At 40.9% G+C, this 19443-nt stretch overlaps 1 protein-coding gene across 6 annotated transcripts; it reads right to left on the bottom strand.

Annotated features, from left to right (window-relative positions):
* Positions 1–228: 228 nt before the first annotated feature.
* togaram1 (TOG array regulator of axonemal microtubules 1) lies at positions 229–18893 on the bottom strand. 6 transcript variants are annotated; one of them, XM_077538245.1, is made up of 24 exons: positions 18548–18893; positions 17960–18093; positions 16695–17859; positions 16170–16239; positions 15649–15777; positions 14231–14488; positions 13869–14146; positions 12437–12660; positions 10191–10291; positions 9952–10116; positions 8946–9011; positions 8660–8814; positions 8441–8582; positions 8119–8355; positions 7005–7125; positions 6742–6847; positions 5570–5805; positions 5342–5500; positions 4097–4223; positions 3903–4018; positions 3146–3323; positions 2856–3075; positions 2691–2777; positions 229–1912 (listed from the first exon to the last, which is right to left on the bottom strand). In XM_077538245.1, the coding sequence occupies exons 3-24, from the start codon at positions 17730–17732 to the stop codon at positions 1647–1649; spliced, it is 4479 nt and encodes a 1492-aa protein (XP_077394371.1). In that variant the 5' UTR covers positions 17733–17859; positions 17960–18093; positions 18548–18893; the 3' UTR covers positions 229–1646. The 6 variants fall into 6 exon arrangements, with proteins under 6 accessions (XP_077394371.1, XP_077394367.1, XP_077394366.1 ...); XM_077538241.1 differs by having other exon boundaries at positions 3146–3326; positions 17931–18093; positions 18548–18892; XM_077538240.1 differs by having other exon boundaries at positions 3146–3326; positions 18548–18892.
* Positions 18894–19443: the final 550 nt, after the last annotated feature.

The raw sequence follows: 19443 nt of genomic DNA, 5'->3' as shown, positions 1-19443 counted from the left end.
AAAAGTAACAACTTGCAAAAGCAGCATACGTAATTACATAATGCTCCATTGACGCTATGGATTGGTTACCAATTTGAAACGTGGAATTGATACTCGTAATGAGCCAGTACACAAATTACTTAACCGTCAATTGAATGTTGTAGCCGAGGTAAATGGCACAGTACAACCAGAAGAGGACCGTGAAGCGATGTTACGCATGCATGTTGAAAAAGGCACAGGAAGGAAGTGTGATTTACAGAAATAAAACACTTTATATATTTATATATCAATCTGTCTTTGTCGTGGGTTTGAAACAAGTTGAGTATATAACAATAGAAGACGTTAAAACAGGGGTGTCAAACTCAGGTTAGCTCAGGGGCCGCGTGGAGGAAAATATATTACCAAGTGTGCCACATCGGTAAAATAACGTATATAACTTAAAAACAATTGCCATCAATTATACACAGATTTTCGCTATTTGTGTGCCTGCCCTCAACTGTAATCATATTGTTCCAAAAAAAATAATACAAATGGAACGCGGCAACATTGAGTTCTGGACGCGTTAAATCTGTTCTGCATATATATTGCTCCCAGAATACATTGCGTGGCGCAGTTAATGACGTTCTAAGGACGCTAGTAATTTTCATATCTATTTGTGTTACCAGTAATTGAATTTGTGTTGTATTTAACACGTTTGTCGGTCTATGATTTAAAAAAAACAAACTTTTACGTTTTGTGTGTAAAATAATCCAGGACGATTCCTCTGTACAAGTTGCATTGCTCATCTGAGGACTGCTTGTTAAATTACAAATTTATATATTTTGATTGTGGCCGGCTGATTAATTAGTCCGACAGTATTTTTATTTTTTTTATCTTTACAAAATCATCTCGTGGGCCGGATTAAACCCCTTTGCGGGCCTTATGTTTGACACACCTGCGTTAAAAGGCTACTTGAAGACTGGCACTGTACTGTGAATCCTCCATCCGTGCTTTCGGTTTCCCAGGCAACAACGGGAGTGAAGCCCAAATTCCTTTTTCAATAGCCTGTGATAAAACAGTTAGCTATTACTAACGGTGCGACTCGTTCCAGAGAAATGATCATGCAAACACACAAACGTCTCCTGCAGCACATCAACAAGATTCAAAAAGGTTACACAACAGATCAAATTAACGGAACCATCATGACTCATGATTACACAAGAAGCGAATACTGTGCAAATACATAAACGCTGTACACAAGCATCTTGCGCTAAATCTCATTTCATGACTCAGCAAAAAACAAACAAAACAACATATACCATCGTAGAAAATATCACAAGACGTTTTCTCACACATCACAATACAACTTTCAGATCCCTGTCTGTCCTTTTTTTTTTTTTTTGTGCATTTGAACTTTACATTCTGTAAATGGCTCTCGGATTTGTGGTTCGTGATGATCTCGTCTTCATCATCACGAGCTACCTTGTCAGTGTGCAAAGAGATGTCAGGATGTTGCCAACATCTGTACCAGAGGAAGAAATATCACTGAGAAAAAGAGTCAAAGTTCCTCATTTTGGAGGACTTTTTCCTCTTCACATAAAAGTGCAGGCACTAAGAAATGTCAAACATCTCTTTGTCTTCAAGTAAGATCAGCGTTGTGTCTGTTCTGTTCTCCTCAAGCGCCCGCTTTATCTTTTGGACGCGTTCCTCAGAATCTCGTTCAGGCCTTCGCGGACGTTGGCCGACTGGGAGGCGGCGCACTCGCTCAGGCCGGGCCCCATCTGGGCGTGGAGAGCTTGGCACAGGTCGGCGGTGGCGGAGCGCACGCTGCCGCCGCCGCCGCGTCCGTACGCGCTGCCGCTGTGGCTCGACGTGCCCAGGAGGTGCCACAGCAAGGTCAGCGCTCTCTGCTCCACCATTTGGGGCTTGCGAGGGTACAGCTCGATCACGAGATCTGGCGGGAGAAAAAGACGAGGTGGTCAAAAGAGCTTTCGTACAGCGCTCATACATTTTTCTGGAAAATGTGGACAGGTAAAAAAAAAAAAATCATTTAAACACTCCTGGTACGTTTGTCAAGAAATGCAATTGAGTTACTGGGTCAATTTGACCTATTATGCAAAGTGCCTGACACAAATAATAAAGATGAGTTCATTAAGCTACGACACGTTTACTTAAAAAAAAAATAAAATAAAATAAAGTTTACAATGTAACATTTCAGTGTTAACAAAAAAGAATTATTTTTTTTTAACCCATTCACATAACAATGGGTCAATTTGACCCGAGATATGCCAGGCAGGGTTATTATAGTAATCGCAGGGCACACAGAGACAAACAACCATCCACACACACAAGCACACCTAAGGGACAATTCGGAGCGGCCAATTAACCTTCAAGCATGTCTTTGGAATGTGGGAGGAGACCGGAGTACCCGGAAAAGACCCACGCGGGCACGGGGAGAACATGCAAACTCCCCCCAGGAAGGCCGAAGCCCGGACTTGATCTTACGTCCTCAGCACTGGGAGGCGGACGTTCCAAGCACTCAACCACCGAGCCGCCCACAAGTAATACACATGAAAAATAAATACAACTAATACTGAAACTAACTAAAACTAAACATTCATTAAATAACACTAACAAAAAAAAAACTAACCAAACCACCCTGAAAACGAATTAAAAGTTTAAAAAAACAAAAAAAACAAACTACAGGTAGCAAACACTCGTTTCCGATGTACCTGCAACCTTCTCGACAAGATCCACTTTAGCTTTGCCGCTTGAAAACTGAGCCTTAGTGCAGAACGGCTGCAGGAGGAGACCGTTATCTGCCGATAAGATCAAACGCGTGTTAACCGGAGTCGGCGAACCCAAATCAAAAACATGAACGGGTTCCATAGTCATACCGAGGTTGCCGATAAGAGCGTCGACGGCCCCGATAGCGGCCGAGTAGATGGCGTTGTTTTTGGAGTTGAGGTGATTGTCCACGATGGCCGGCACGAGTATGTTGACCACTTGAGACAAGTTGTCCCTCATCAAGGGGATGATTTTCTGCAGCGACTCCAGGGCGTACTGATTGACTTTGCTGTTGGCTTCTTGCAGCCTGGCCTTGAGCGCATCAAAAACCTACAAACAAACAAAACAAAGAGGTCAACGTCTCTCTTCGTGGACATTTTACGCTGACATTTCTCCGTACCGGGAACATATTATGGATGACAATGTTGGGCTTGCACTGGCAGTCAGCCACCAGCTGGTCCATTCCCTTGATTCGCTCTCGGAAGTCCTTGGAGGCCAGCAGGGTCGTTATGTGCTTGATGTCATTCTTGTCCGCTATACTCTGCGTCTGAGATCTGTAGCTGTAATTACTGTTGGACCTTCTGGAAAGGACACACAACACGTCATGTGATATATTGCTGTCAGCCTTGCTTTTATCGCACATTGTAGGTGCAAAACAAGATGGCTCTTTATCTTCATTGATGTAAATTGTTTTGGACGGGTTTATCCTTTGCCTGGTTATTATTACTTTTGGAGTGTCAGCTAGAAGTACATTTGTTTTTACGGTGTATTTATGTGTAATTTATCTTTTTTGGGTTTTTTTTGGACTGCTTAGTAGTAGTGGTGGCAATGGATTCGGATAGGATCACGGATTTGAGTCACACATCGGACCGTGTTTCAGATCAGCAAAACAACAACAACAACAAAAAGATAAATACTACTTTATCTTCATTTCCAAAAAAAAGAAAAAAAAACAACCATAAAATACTATCGGTACTTTGCCTTTATTTGCAAAAAAAAACTAAAAAAATAAAAAAATAAAAATTTGCTATTTGCAATGTATTTGGTAAATTTTATTTTGAATTTAGGCTTAGCGTGTTACGTTGAATATGTTTCCGCTTCTTTGACATGTCAATGATGATCGGTTGCACCACTAGCTAGTAGTAACACATGGCTACCTGACAGGGTAGCAGAGTGGCTCTCTGGTGAGCGACATGGCTCGGACTGTACCGCTGCCTGGGAGGGAGCGTCTGCCCCTGGCTGATTGGCTGTCGTGGGGCATCTCGCCAAGCCCCTAGAAACATCCCCCGAATAAATAGGGTTACTCAAGTTAAAAACCACCAATGCGGTTTTAAAGGCATGACAGTTGTACCTTGGTCTTGAGAGTTAAGATGGTGTCTCTGGTGGTCAGCAGGTCTTTGGAAGGGATCGTCCTTTCCAGGATCTTCTCAAAGTCTGGATGGCAGGACAGGAAGAGCAGCATTCGGCGGCCATGGTATCTAAAATTTAATTTCACATCTTCAGACGTGCACATGGATTTTCTGGCAAAAAAAATAGTTGTCTATAAAATCTCTCCCATCACTTCCTCTCTAGTCTAGGTGTCAGAACCTTTACTGCTAAAAGAGCCATTTTACACTAAATAATTCACAAAAAAAATCTGTTTGTAGCTGTGAAACATTTGAAGATTGTGATGAATTAAACAGTGCGTTAGTGTTAGCCTAATGTAATGAGGGCCCAAGAGCTAATTAGAGGTGCACCAAAACACAAAATGATGACATACAATTTCTTCTACCGTTCCTCTTCACTTTTTGGATTTTTTGTCATACATTTTTAGACTTTAATGCTTTTCTGTAAAATTTCTGACATTTTTGATAAATTAATGGATATAGTACGGTAATTTTCTGCCCTTTTTTGCACATTTTATGGCTTTTTTTTTGTGTGCTGTTTTTGCTATTAATTTTCTGACATTCGTAGCAATTTTGTGGTCATTTTCAGGATTTCTTTTGTGTTTAGACATTTTATGGTTACTTTTTGAATGTTTTCTTTTCTGCGTTTTTAAAATGTATTTGTCTGACATTTGGCAATTTCATGGACAATTTACCTATTTGTTATGGTTAAAATGCTAAGTTTTAAAAGCAAATTTTAAAAAGCAATAGTTGGAAAAGAAATGATGAATGAGGTTATATAACTACTTAAATCAATTATATGATGAAATGTGAAACTAGGTGATTCTAGGATGTTACCTTCAGGCTCTTTTCTGTTTATGTTTATGTATGTAGTTTGGAATGTTTAGGTAAATGACGTTGATTATCGTGTTTCTGATTTTGTAAAGAACAATATTTTATTTGTAGTTTTCGTGAGGGATTCTAGGAAGAATCGTTTTCACCATGGTGAAAACTAATGGGGATCGCATTTACTAGTTTCTACAATTTTTATTTTTTATTTTTATTTTTAAGCGATCGACAGGGAGCCACACAGGATTCAGACATCTGCTCTATTCCATGTTTAATGTGGGACACGCCGAGTTACCAAACAACACTGGTCACAAGTATTTTTGTGACATATATTGATGCAAGGTCACGTGAGGCTAAACAGACCTCAAAGTCGCAAGTCATACCTTGCTTCCTGTGAGGAGTCTTGTGACACCTTGGCGACTGCAGGTAAGAATCTTTCAACTAGATCTCGACTTCCAGAAAGGAGGCGAGCGGCTCCGACCTTTTCCACCAAATCTGCCAGGTGTTGGGCGGTGCATTTCCTTACCAGTCCATTGAGATGACTAACAGACAAAGAAACATGAATGTTCTGAGGAGGGGCATATTGCTGTGTGTGCTGGCAGCGTACTGACCCAAGTCCTCCAGAGAGTAGCGCGTGAATGCCACGGGTTGGAGTGCAGTGCTGCACCATGCTGCCGAGCGCAACATCAACATCCTGCCTAATGAAGGCGTTACTCTCCCCCGCCTTGTGCAGCAAGGCTTTAACGGTGCCATCCAGCTCCTGGTCCATTGCCTTCTGCAGGTGCATGTAAAGGTCGCCCAGTGTACACACGGCAGTTCGGGACACGCATGACCTGAGGTTCTTCACCTGAATGAGGACAGTTCCATATTTGTGGGATAACAATTAAAGTTGAATGCCACTAAATGTTGCATTTTTTTTTTTTAAATTGTCCTGAATGTTGTGAATTTGAAACAGAATGTGAATTGATTCATTGCGTTTTGCTTAATTATATAGCAGATGTGCCTCAATTAAAAAGAAAAGAAAAGTGAAATTCATTGTAAAGATTCATTCATTCAATTAGAAAAATAAAATGAAACATCATCCTTTTTGTAGTGAATCTAATCTCAGTCAATCCTGATCGTGTAAAGCCTAACTGGGATATACAGCGTTCCCTCGTTTTACGTTCCAAAAACTACCCCCAATAATGGAAATCTGCGTTAATTAAAAAAATAATAAGAATAATTATCATTAATTATATATTTTTTTTTCATTTATTATACATGTTTGTTCGTTTTGGTATGATTTTTACTTTATTATAAATGTTTTTCATTCATCATATATATATTTTTTTAATTTACATTAAAAGTACGTTTTGTTTTGTTTTTGTTTTTTATTTACTTATACAGTACAGTATATATTTTCTATCTCCAGAGTGCAATGTCGTGGAGTGCCAGGACAGACATCGTTGGAAAGTTCTCGTCGAAACAAATCCGCGGATGCCCATATGTCCTTAGTCGGCCGTAGGTTTCGAGAGATACGGCCGCGCAAAGACCAAAAATAAATAAATAAATAAACAAACCAAAATGCGCTCTGTAAAAAATCCGTGAAACAGAGAGGCCGCGAAAAGATGAACCCGCAATAAACGAGGGAACACTGTATAGTGTACGTTTTGAAAAAAGTGGCATCGAACAACATCCGTATTTTAGATTTTTTTGTGAACCGAATCAACAGATTTGGTTCGACCTTGGAAGTGATACTTTATGTGTATATAGTCATGACATGATATACAGTACATGCTGTTACCTCTTGAATGAGAGACAAGCAGACATCACGAAGCCTGCTCTGGAGTGTGTCAGCGTGGTACCGGGCCAGACAGCGGAGGAATGCAAGACCTTCAATCTTCTTCTCCCTGAAAACAACAACAGTAACAGCAAATTAGCATGCATTGCTGTTGAAACAAACATTGATATTCAACGACAGATGGGATGTATGGCGATTAATATGATTTTGTAACTTCATGAACTTGAGTTCTCGATGTAATTTGTCTTTGAATCTGTGTTCCTCACCAGTGTGTTGAACTCAGCATGTCGAAGCTCTGCACCAGCGCCAGGTCCGGTTTGGAAAAGGGACACAGCTCTGGAGGCTGAGAGACATTTTTCTTGTGGCCCAAAACAGAGGACAGCTCATCTAAAAAGGCCCATCAAGACAACACACGTTTGGCTCAAAACAAGCAGTGTGTGTGAGTGCTGATGTATTTTATGAGTTATCAAAATAAGCCAGTGTTGAATAACAGACAGTCGAAAAATACCATCTCCTCATGCTCCAATAGCTTTTATGGTCTAGCAAATCCGCCAAGTCCAGTTAAAGCCTTGCATTTACATGTATAATTACAAACCAATATATAAGCGGCAACAAAGACAAAGTCACTGGCCACAACAAAAGGTAAACCTCCACATCTAATTACAATTGCTGAATCACATGAAAATTCTGCCATAAAGGAGTTGGCCTTTACTCGCGTGTTGCCTGAGAAACAGTGAAGGCTGCTTGTTCATTCAAAGACAGTCAAACGTGTGGTGTTCTAAGTAACGTCACGATATGATATCATGATATTAAAGTCACAATATGGTAATTATCCCATAGTGGTGAGGTTAGCGATATAAAAAAAAGGGCACAACATTGTAAAAAAAAAATTAAAAAAAATGAGCGCATACTAAAAACAACCATTTTGCTTTGTACACATCAGCAATACATATAAACAACCTAAATCTCTACTAAGACTTAATATTGAGGCACTTACTTGCTAATGTATGCACACATCAAGTTCCTCCACATACTGACTCGATTCACAGACATTTTACATTCCCCTACATCTGACCATTGGATTTTAAAACATAGAAGGGCCAAAACATGCCTTGTGAAAATTAAACTGCACTAAAAAAAAAAGCCACCAGAGGATGCTAGAACTGCACAAATGGAAATCAATCTGACTTTGTAAACAAATGTGCTGCTTTTAATATCGTGACATGACAACGATATTGTGGCAGTTTTAATATCGCGATATTACGATATTGCCGTCATCGTTAAATCCCTAGTTCTAAGTAGATTCAGATTGTGCAGGTGTACCTAATGTCATGATTTTTTTTTTGGACTTATTTTTTTGCATGTTGGTAACGCACTGACCTGAGCTATGTGAGAGCGAGGGGCGCCTTCTGCTGAGGCTGGGCGCCCTCCTCATTCGGAACATGTTTTGGGGTTTAGGAGGCACTGTGGGAGGGCTCGGTTGATGGGGCGGAGTGAGGCACTTGACGGGGCTCTGAGGTCCTGGTGGACTGACCGAGCTGGTGAGGCTTATTGGTGACCCGTCCGAAGGGAGGTCTTCGATGCAGGAAGTGTTTGTACTCCCATTCAGATGCAGATCTAAAACAGACCACCATTATGTCAAAAACAGACGAGAAATAAAAATAATGCTCAATTTTGATTGACATAGTCAAACTGTACGGACCTTTATTATTTATATTTTCCTCATTGGGTGAGTCAGAGAGCATCTGTCGGACACGGTTCCGAATCTTGTCCCTTTGACTGGACTGGTCCTCGAACTGATCCAAATGCTGCAACTTACTCCGGACGGACCTCGTATTTATCACCTGCTCATACATTGGAAATAGACATCAGACAAATACAGATGCCGCGTCGTCGTCTGAAAACTCGTGCCAAACGTCACCTCGTCTGGATACAAGTCGTCACGGCCCCTGTGATCACCAGCGATAACGGGGAGGCTCCCCAAGGGATCAGCGGCGGGTTTGGCCGCTGAATCGCCCTGCTCCAGTGACATGGTCAAGTCCAAACGAGAGGAGGACACCGCAGTGCCAAACACGCCTATAACGCATTAGGGGGACATTTGCAGATTAATTATGCTTATGCTTTGTGATGATCAAATCTAACATTAATGGAAATACGGTACTGAAAACAAACCAACAACAACAACAAAAGTGATTGTGCACAGCCACCTCTTCCGATGACTCCTTCAGGCATGTCCGTGGATGGCAAATTTCTAATTCCATTGCTTCGAGATCCTAAACATACAACAAACATTTTGCTATCTTTGTTTTGACATAATCTATATGAAAAATGCATATAGATTATGTCAAATCAAAGATAGCAAAATCAATTGCCATATTATATAAGGTGAATGGTTTTTTTTGTTTTTATTTTTTAAATCATCATGCTTTGTATATTTTGAATTTTTCTTTGGTTGTGCCTATTGTTTGGAAATCTGGGGGAATGCATATCTCACACATACAAGATCAATATTCTACAAAAGAGAGCTATAAGGATAAAGTCAAATAGTAGAGAACCATCAAATCGGTTATTTACTAAGTTAAGAGCTTTGAAATTTGAGGACTTATGAAATTGCACTTGTTTAAATTGTATTATAAACAGCTCCCGAGTCACACAGTGAATATGTTGAAGATAAAATATAGACAAGCAGCAATATTTTAACAGAATAAAATCTAGCACTAAATTAAAAGTTCAACGTATTACTATAAGTGGTGTGAAGGTATGGAATCATCTTGATGAAGACTTGAAAGACTGTCAGACAATTTTTAGTTTTAAAGGTTTGTTTAAAAGTAAAGTTATTGAAAAATAGGTGAACGTAAATTGATGTTTGGATCTTGTTTTGTTAATTTCATTATCATTTATGTGTGATATTTGAGTTAATCGCTTTGATTGGTCTGATATTGTGAAAACGGGTAGGCAAAAATATGAAAATATGTTTCTTTTTTTGTGTGGACCTGCGCGTTATATATTTTTTCTCTTTTATGACTGATCGAAAAATTGTATTTATTCATTCAATCAAATCAGTGCTTCTGATCACAAGAATAAAAACTATTTTTCAAACAAATGTTTTTATAAACCCAGAAAATGTATGTGTATGAATGTTTACTTTACTGAACGAAAAAAAAACTCAGTTCAACCCTGAAAACTGTCATTTATATTTCTCCATTGGCTCACCTTTTGTAGACTTTACAACTCTGAATGATTCACCTAACAATGGTTTGACTAATGGAGGAGAGGGTACTATCGTCTCTTCACCGGCTCGGACTGTTCCATTGGAGTAAGTGACTCTCTGCCCAACAACGCCCACCTCAGATGACAAGTTATTCTTCTGAGAGAGTCCTTTGAAACAGCATCAAATATAATGCAAATCATAAAGCATCACTCTAAAAAAAAATACTAGAGACTGCTCCTACCTGGAAGGCTGCTAAAATCCATAGACACAGAAGACCTCAGGTTTGCAGAAGGCACTCTTGCAATACGAGGCTTCATTCCTGGGGAGGCCATGCTTCCAGAGCTGTTGACAGGTGTGAAACATTAACTTGGATCCTCACAAATTCACAATTGCCACCAGTTTCCGTTGACCTGGCTGAAATAAACCAAAATCCTATGCAACAAATCAATGGATAGGTGTTCACTAAGCTTCAGTAGTCAGTTGTTGTAACAAATATTCACATCTGGGTCATTCCAGAAATAGGTCGCATTTTCTGCCCCCCCACAAAATTTGAAATAATCTATGAACAAAATACAGAAACATGCAATTCTTGCAAAAATGGTACAGTAGCGTACTATTATTTTCATCTTTCTAATTGTATTCATGACAAGTTAGCAAAACAGCTAACACAACTATCATGACACTCAACATTATTGATTTGCAACCTTGTTACTGTAATTACAGTAATACTAAAATAAGATTAGGCCTACTACTTAAATGTATGGATTATTCAGCAAGGTTATGTAATGAAAATGTTTTCAGGTCCCAAGTATCTACAACAAGGTTGCACCAAACAATAAAATAGGTTGTATGACAAAATATCTAATTAAAAATGTCTGTTGATAATTGAGCTAGATGAATGCAAATGTATGATGAAAACAAACATAAAATAGTGCCTAAAATGATCCAGCTACAGTACCTGTCGTTTTTGAGTGTTAGCTCAAATCCAACTGACTGCAGTGTGGCAACGCGTTCATTAGCTTTTCATTATTAACAAGTAGTAAGTGAACCAACAAAGGTCGACTTGCACCTCTAGCGCAGGTTTCTGAGCGTCACCTTGCTATTTGAGACGGGCTTCAAGGGGGAGTGTTTGTAAAGCGCCTCCACGATAGGCCACAAGAACCGTGGCGTCGATGACGTGATGGTGACAAACGCCGGGGACGGCGATGTCAACATGCCGTCATTAGCGCTAGTCATATTTCCGTATTTTGTCGTTATGGTTGTCTACAGCGAAAATGAGAAGCGTCGACTCGATGTACAAAGACGACGCGCACGTAAATGCCGTAGCTAACATAGCACACTAAATGCTAGCTAACAATAACAAGGAAGGGCCAAACCACTAAATGCGCTGCGACCGCTAACGGCGACAAAAATTGCTCCACATGTGCACCCGCAAGGACATTGCTCGAAAGACGTGTACCAGCGCAAACACGTCCTCAAAATTTGACAGCTGGGAGCTCATTTGCGCCTGATTTACCACACATGATAATGGATTTGCGCCAAGAAGACTGAAGTCAACTGTTGCGAGAAAGATGAAATTATTAGAATTTAGAACGCGAACTCGGACCGAGGTGTGCATAAAAGCGTTTTCCTCATTTAGCGCCATTAAACCGTCGTATATTTGGTGCCATCATTTTTTTTTAAATATATATCTTCAGAGGTTGACGTGGGAATACAGAACGCAACTGTCACGTGAAAATGATCGCAATAAATAGATAAATACATAAATAAAATCCACTGAAAACTAAAGCAACTAGAGTACTTCAACATTTTATCAACGCATGAAGTACATTTTTAAAACAAAATTAGTAAGATGAACAGAGAACATTGTTGAACCATTTTTACTCAACAGTGCAACAAAAGGTAGACCAACGTAAAATAAAAAAGTGAGGTAATAAAAAGAGATTGTTACTGTCATTGCTGCTTGCAAAATGTGCACATCAAAAGTTGACATGATTGATTGCTGCTTTGGTCCAGTGGCTGCACAGCTAGTCAGTAGCGGCTAAACTGCTAACGCTATGTGCACACACCGCTAGCATTTTCATGCTTTCCACTTCAGCATTTGGATGGTACTTGCTTAAATGATTGAACAGGATTATCATGGTGCCCTTCTTTAAGACCATGCCATGCAAAACAGCTTCATTTACTCCACATCCCTTTGGAGACGAGTACCATAACACAAGCAATGGTGAGAAACTTCTCGTCAAAATAGCTTCCATCTTTAGAACATGACGCCAAGTCACAGCTGCACGTTTGGTCATTGTTTACTCTGTACTCTTACTTTCTACCACATACATTTCTGCGTCTGATCGAATGAATATGCTAATAACAAGTAACCCCCCCCCGATACAAAACAAGACCGCTGAATGATTTGTACTTGCAAATTGGGTATTCAAGTGAAGTTCAAAAGTGATCCAATTTGTCTTAACCCCAAAAACAGGTGATTACCTTTTTATGCCAAAGGCGCTGGAGGTGTTGGGACTCAAACTAGAAATCCCACTCTCGCTGGTTGAGCTGCTAAGCATTGGAGAGGTATGCAGCATTAGGTCTTGACCAAGGGGTAACCTTACAGCAGAATCTTGGCTGTCCTGGTCTGGGTCCGGACTGCTTAGGCTCACTTTGGCCCTCTTCTTAGCAGCGCTGTTGCGCAACGAACGCAGCGAGTTCAACATCTGCGAACAAACCAGATATTGACAGAAAGGGGGACGCCTGACATTTCAAAATGCATTACACGTCCACAGTCCATATTTACTAGGACCTGACCGATATGATTTTTTTTAAGCTGATGCAGATACTGATTACTGGCAGGAAAAAAAAACAAAAAACTTCCTGTTAGCATTTGCTAACTTACTGTTAGCGCCAGGCTAGCAATGTTTTAAAAACGAAACATGTTTTGTATTTAAATATACAGTGGATGTAATTCTTAACGTTGTGTATTTAGTAGGGGTGTGAATTGCCTACTACCTGACGATTCGATTCGTATCACGATTCACAGGTCACGATTCGATTCGATACCGGTTAATCCCGATACGAATTTATAAGTCGATTGTTGCGATTTTTTTTCATTCAAATTTAGAAAATACCAATCAGTAAGCTTGTAGAGTGTAAGATTTATATGAAAATGTATTATTTATTTATCTGAAATTTCAGTCTTATAGAGGTTGTAATCTGTTTCATGTTTGAACAGCATTAAAATAAAATATTAAGGCTTAATGTTCCGTTCATATAACATTCTTCCATGCTCAAGGTGTGAATCCTAACCCGAAGTCAGACGTTTTGTTGAATATTTTTCCATTAAAAATGGAAGTTTAAAAATCGATTCACACACACACACACACACACACAAAAAATAAAAAAAATAAAAAAATAAAAAAAAGGCAATGATGATAAGACGTTGAATCGGTAAGACTACCGAATGAACAATTCTGAGCTCTTAAAAAAAACAAACAAAAAAACCCAAAAAAAAAACAAAAAAAATCGATTTTTTTTTTTTAATCGATTCGAGAATCGTGCGATGTAGTATCGCGATATATCGCCGAATCGATTTTTTTTAACACCCCTAGTATTTAGTTTTACAGGTACCTCCAACTGCGGTGTCATTAAACAGTTTAGCGACAACAGAATAACCAGAGCAACATACACTATACACTTGCTAGTTACTAATGCTACGCAAGCAAAGTGGTGCATTCAGGGTACTTTCCCAGCGTCTGAAACTTTGGTTTTCTTCTATAACGTTTTAAGGGGAAAATGATCTGGCCGATGTTTGAAGGCCAATAATAATCGGCGGCCGATTAATCGGTCGGTCTCAACTATTTACTCAAGACTTTGGGTGTACATAATCGATCAACAGAATCCAGACGTAAATACAAAGGCTGTTTACCTCCTGCATGTCCACAGGCTCCTCCTCTTCAGTGTCCTGTGCCGTGTTAGCGCCCACAGGCTCAAGTTGAAGGTCCCTCTCGAGATGCTGATTCTGTGGGCTGCTGCGTGCATTGGGCCTCTGGTCGTTGTTATAAAATTGCTCTCCTGAAGGAATGACTGGTGAGATGGAGAGGGATGTCCTGCTGCTGCTCAGGACTCGGCGGAATGACGATGTCGACGAAGAACTCTTTAGGGAGGCACGGATTGGCCGAGGAGAGCGTCTGCTCGAGAGGTCCCCTGGTGCGGGCGATGGCAGAAAAGCGATTATGACAAAAATGGAGATCAGCTAATTGTACATTCAGCAGACAAGCTCAACCTTGCCTTTGACTGCTGCGTCCCTCCAGGAGCTGCTGTCTCGCTGGTGAGGGCAGTTCTCCCGCTTGTTGGGCCAGGTGTTGGACATAGAGAGGGACGAGTCGGCATGGCGACGGGATAGTGTTGGAGTGGGCACGCCTCCTGGGAGGGCAGCCAGAGGGTAGGAAGGCAGCAGAAAGGAGCCTGGTGCGGTGTGGTTACAGGGGAGAGAAAGTGTGCGCTCAACACTGGCGTTCTTTGAGAGCACGTGTCCTTTGGACAACACTGGAAGACACATTGGTCACACATTAGGACATTCAAACAAAAAAAGTACAATTCAAACAGTATGGTAGTACCTGCATGCACCCAGAACATTTCAAGTTGGGCTAAAGCAGTGGTGACCAAACTACGGCACCGGGGCCATCTGCGGCCCGGCATCCATTGTTCAGTGGCCCGTGATAAAATATGGCATTTGACAGTTTAAAAAAAAAACATTTGTAGATTGTCAAAGTAAGAAAGGAGTGGCGTAAAAAATAAAATAGGTGCCACTGTTACATATAAATTGGTTTATACACTGTAGTAGCATTTTTCTAGATATGCAAAAACAAATTATGTGTGCATTTTTTTTTAGGACTTGACACAATTTCTCTTCATAACATAACGTGGCCCTTGTGGATTTTCTGTATGTGGACCTTACACGAAAAAATTTGGCAATAATTTAGTACGTGAATAAGGCAAGTCAATTTGAAGAATTTAAGACTTGTTTTATTTCTTATTCCATTTGAAATTAAATCCAAGACCAAAGTCATTCAGAATGATCCCAATCTCCCATGTTGTCCAAAGGTTACCAATTACCTTTAAGCAACACAAATATTTTAGAGCTGCTCACAAGCTATTATTTTAATAAACAATTAACCTGTCGACTATTTTTTTTTTTAATTAATTGATGAACCAGATTAAAAAACAAATCAAAAATTTCATTCCTTTGTTATAAAGAAACAGGACATAATTTCAAATTGACAGTGCAGAAAAATGTACAAACACATATGATACTGCACACAGGCTGGTTGCAAAGTACGAGCAGAATTATTATTATTTTTTTTTTTTGTGAACAGTAATGAAAAGCATTGATCGACATTAACCGATCACATACTTTTCCACAAAAGTCAGCTGATCACTACCGGTGGCCGATCGATTGGAGCACCACTAATAATTTCAGATACTAAGTTGCAACACCTATATTGTTTTTTTTTTAAGTTTATTTGACATCAGATGTTCCTTTGTACAAGCGTAGGTAGATGACACTGGAAATAATAAGTGAATGGTTTCTATGAGAGTGGATGCAATGTTGTACCCGGTCACCGATTTTAAAAACTGAAGTCAACTGTCAGCATGAAGTTCCACTTGAATTCAAATAAAACATTGTTTTCATAAGTGTGCCTTACCGCTATCAGACTCGGTGAAGTTTGTGGTTTTAAAGATGTCAGGGTCCAAGTTGAGGCTTCCGCTTCTTCTGAGCCGAGCTGGAAACATCCTTCTCCTGGATGTTTGAGGTGTCTGTGGTTCTTCAGAACCTTCAGACAAATTACATTTTTTTTTTATAAAACAAAATTCACATTATTGCAGAGCAGTCTGTTGGTAGCAAACTTGGCATTACCCAAACTGTCAACTCAAGGCTGGAAAAGCTAAGTAAAAGTCTTTAAAAAAAAAAAAAATGTTATATTTTATAATTTTTTTATTATTCATTACTTCTGACAAGCTGTCTAGTAATGATGGGCATCTTCCCGGTTCCCTTTCAACGATATACAGTCATTTTCAGGGCTTTCTTAACACATAGCCTTGTGGCTCCTTTGACTCAACACGCTAATCCACTTCCAAGTGGCTCTAATGTGTGCCAGCTGAAGTAGACCGTGACAAGCAACCTCAGATTAATGTGAGCGTGAGACACGGATTGATTGGCACTTACTAAATGCGGATGATATGTAAGTCTCTGGACTCAACTTCCTGGACAGCGGAATAACCTCGTCAAGGGTCACCTGTGAAAAGACAGAGCTGGTTTTGTGAAAAGGCAGGTGGTGGTTACGTAGTGGAATTCCATCCACGAAATAACAAAGCAGATTCATTGTCGTAGTACTGCCAGTCTCATCTATTTGTCGTAAAATGTCCCCATGTGGCCATGTCCAAGGATGTTGGCTATGGTCCCTTCTAGATAAAATGTGAAATTGACGACACAGGAAATTGAGCTGGTTGGAGATCATCTTGTAGCCTTTACCTTTAACCTACCATTTTCTTGTGAGTTCTGAAATTATGTATCTGGTGTCATTTTTTTTTAAACCACTAAAATCTGATTGACTGAAGACTGGTATTGGCACCGATACCTGGTATCGGTAGTCACCCGTCATAGTCAGGGCGATACCACCTCAGCCTCAATTTGAGCCAGGAAAAACCCTGTACGCTGAAAAGGGACTGAGAAGAAGTAGTTTGACCTCACCTGCTCGGAGCACTTGCCGTCGGGAGAGCGGCACTGATGGTTATTTTCCGTCACTGAATCGCTCGACATCTCCCAAGGTAGTTTGTTCTTCCCTTTACCTGCGCTAACAATCCTGGATTGGAATGGAAGCTCATCAGTGAGGGATCCTAAACTGCCATAGCCATAGTGTCGCTCATAGTCTGGCTCAGCTTGGTGACTCCTTGCACTGCTAATCCGCCCTCCATTCATCACCCAGTCCAGATCAGCTCCTCCTGAGCAACTAACCTGTGGCGAGCAGCGCTGCCCTGATTTAGGCACTACCAGACCGTACTCCACCACTCCCTCCGGTGAAAGTTTGGGGAGGACGTGTCGCGCGCGTCTGGCTTGCACAGCTGCCAGAAGACCCTCCGCGTCCTCTTTGAGCTCAACGTTGTCCACGGCTTTCGTGAGAGGCTGTTTTCCCCCTGTATCCAGGCAGGAGTCAAAAACTGCAAACAGCTCAAGGGCAGCGTGGCGGACCTTCCTTTTGCTGTCGGCCAGATATGGCGCAACTTCGAAACAAAGCTTGGGGATGTTGAAGTCTTTCCTCGGATGAGTGAGCATCGCTGCAATAATGATGTTAAGGACGTCCTCGCGGACTCTGGAATTCTTGTGTTTCAAGTTACAAACGACAAGATCTAAAACTTGTTGCGGGGCTACCGTTTTCATCATCAAACGAAACATGTTCATGTATTCATTTCTGGCGATGGTACGAGTGTCGCCGAGCGCTTTGACGGCCACCAAAACTATCTGATTGATATATTTGTGAATACTTGCTTCTAACCTCTGAATAAATAAGTTTAAAACTTGTAAGGTGCCATACAATACTTTAAAATTACTGTCATCCAAAAGTCTGGGAAGAAAATTGATGAACTCTTCAATACTGTCGGAAGGGACCAATTTCAAGTCCACTTCCGAAAGGATTCGCTTGAGCTCTTCCACCCCATTTGTGCGATTCTGGTAATTCTTGGGGTCTAGAAGTTGCTGGTATAACTCCTGGGAGATTATTCCAAGAATCATTATTGGCGATCTGACGGATTGTGGTCAAACATGAGACGAATCAATCTCCATCTTGCGAGGATGATTATATTCCTCTTCGCTCCCGTTGCTGTTCATCCTGAGTGGGTGATGATGGGAAGCCACTTAACTGCGGAGAGAACAAAGAAATCAGCAATGACACGGGATTTGGATTTGTGTCATCAAATTGGGTAATCATACCAAGGTGTCCAAGAAATATGACATCATACCAGCCATTTACTTTCTATTCCAGTTATAGGGTTGCGGGTGAGCTAATTAGTCTTCACTGCATGCATGCTTTTGGACAACATCCATCTCCACACATGAAAGCCTGGAGCCCGGATTCAAACCCCAAACCTCAGAACTGTGAGGCAGACATCCATAATAAAATGAATAAATAACAAACAATTGTGGAATTAAAAAGCATCATGAAGACAGACTCATTGATGTAACAATCTTGCAGCACTGATTCCCGTTAGCATGATTAAATAACTTGGACATCCAACCACTTGTGGCTGTTTGCCACACAAACAGCAGGGTTCAGAACAACACCCCCCCCCCCCCTCGATGTACACAATTATCTTCTAATGTAACGTCAACGTTAAGTGACAGAAATGTCGACTGCAGCTGCCCACGCACTGAAACGTTAACAGTCGTTTCGGTGTACTTCTCCAAACCCCTTATGCCACCGTGAAGAAGACACAAACTCGTGTTATAATAACATCGCGTGCAGTGTGCTAAGCTAGCTCGCGACTCGGTTACATAATGCTGGCTGACTTGAGCTAGCAAAGTTAAGGCAAAGCAATAAGAAAACAAACCTTTTAGTGCCTCGCGGTTCTTTCACACTTCGACGGCGTTCGTCGAGACTACGTTACGTAGTCCGCGTTCCCATGTCCGGCTGCGGAGCGGGCTGCTTATTCTCCAAGCGTGAACATTTTGGTTCTGGTGTTGTGGAGTGTTCTCAAGCTACAGAGGTATTTTCACCGACAGGCGCCCACACAAACACACACACTTACACGCACATACATTCACACGCGCACGCACGCACACATGCATATACTCGCACAGCCGCACACTCAGAAAGCACCGGGAGGCAAAATGGCGTATCCAGGTCGCAAACGGAGCGCTTCCATGGTGACGCGAGCTGCGGGGTCGTGCACGCGCTGCCGCCGCCACACGGCCGCCCGTATGCCAATGCACGCGCACGTCGTTGAGGGAAGTGCCAGTACGCCAGTGGACTGAGCAAACTTTCGTGCTTGAATGTAATTCGTCAGGTAATTAATAAATGAGGTTAAATAAATAAATGAATGGATGAATGAATGAATAAATAAATAAATAAATAAATAAATAAATAAATAAATAAATAAATAAATAAATAAATAAATAAACCAGAATTACTTCAATATTATACTCAGACTAAAAAATTGGCTTTGCAACGTGTAAAAATATCCATCCATCCATCCATCCATCCATCCATCCATCCATCCATCCATCCATCCATCCATCCATCCATCCATCCATTTTCTTGACCTCTTATTCCTCACAAGGGGGTGCTGGAGCCTATCTCAGCTGGCTTTGGGCAGTAGGCCAACCCTGAACTGGTTGCCAGCCTGGTTGCCTTTTTCATATAGATAACAAGACTATGATTTCATTTAATTGTATATACTATACTCACCGGTCACTAGGCTAAGTTATACAGTAATTACACTGTTAG

Source organism: Festucalex cinctus, chromosome 12 (assembly GCF_051991245.1).
Source record: "Festucalex cinctus isolate MCC-2025b chromosome 12, RoL_Fcin_1.0, whole genome shotgun sequence".
In the NCBI taxonomy this organism is placed as follows: domain Eukaryota; kingdom Metazoa; phylum Chordata; class Actinopteri; order Syngnathiformes; family Syngnathidae; genus Festucalex; species Festucalex cinctus.
This window is presented reverse-complemented; position numbering and strand designations above follow the sequence as displayed.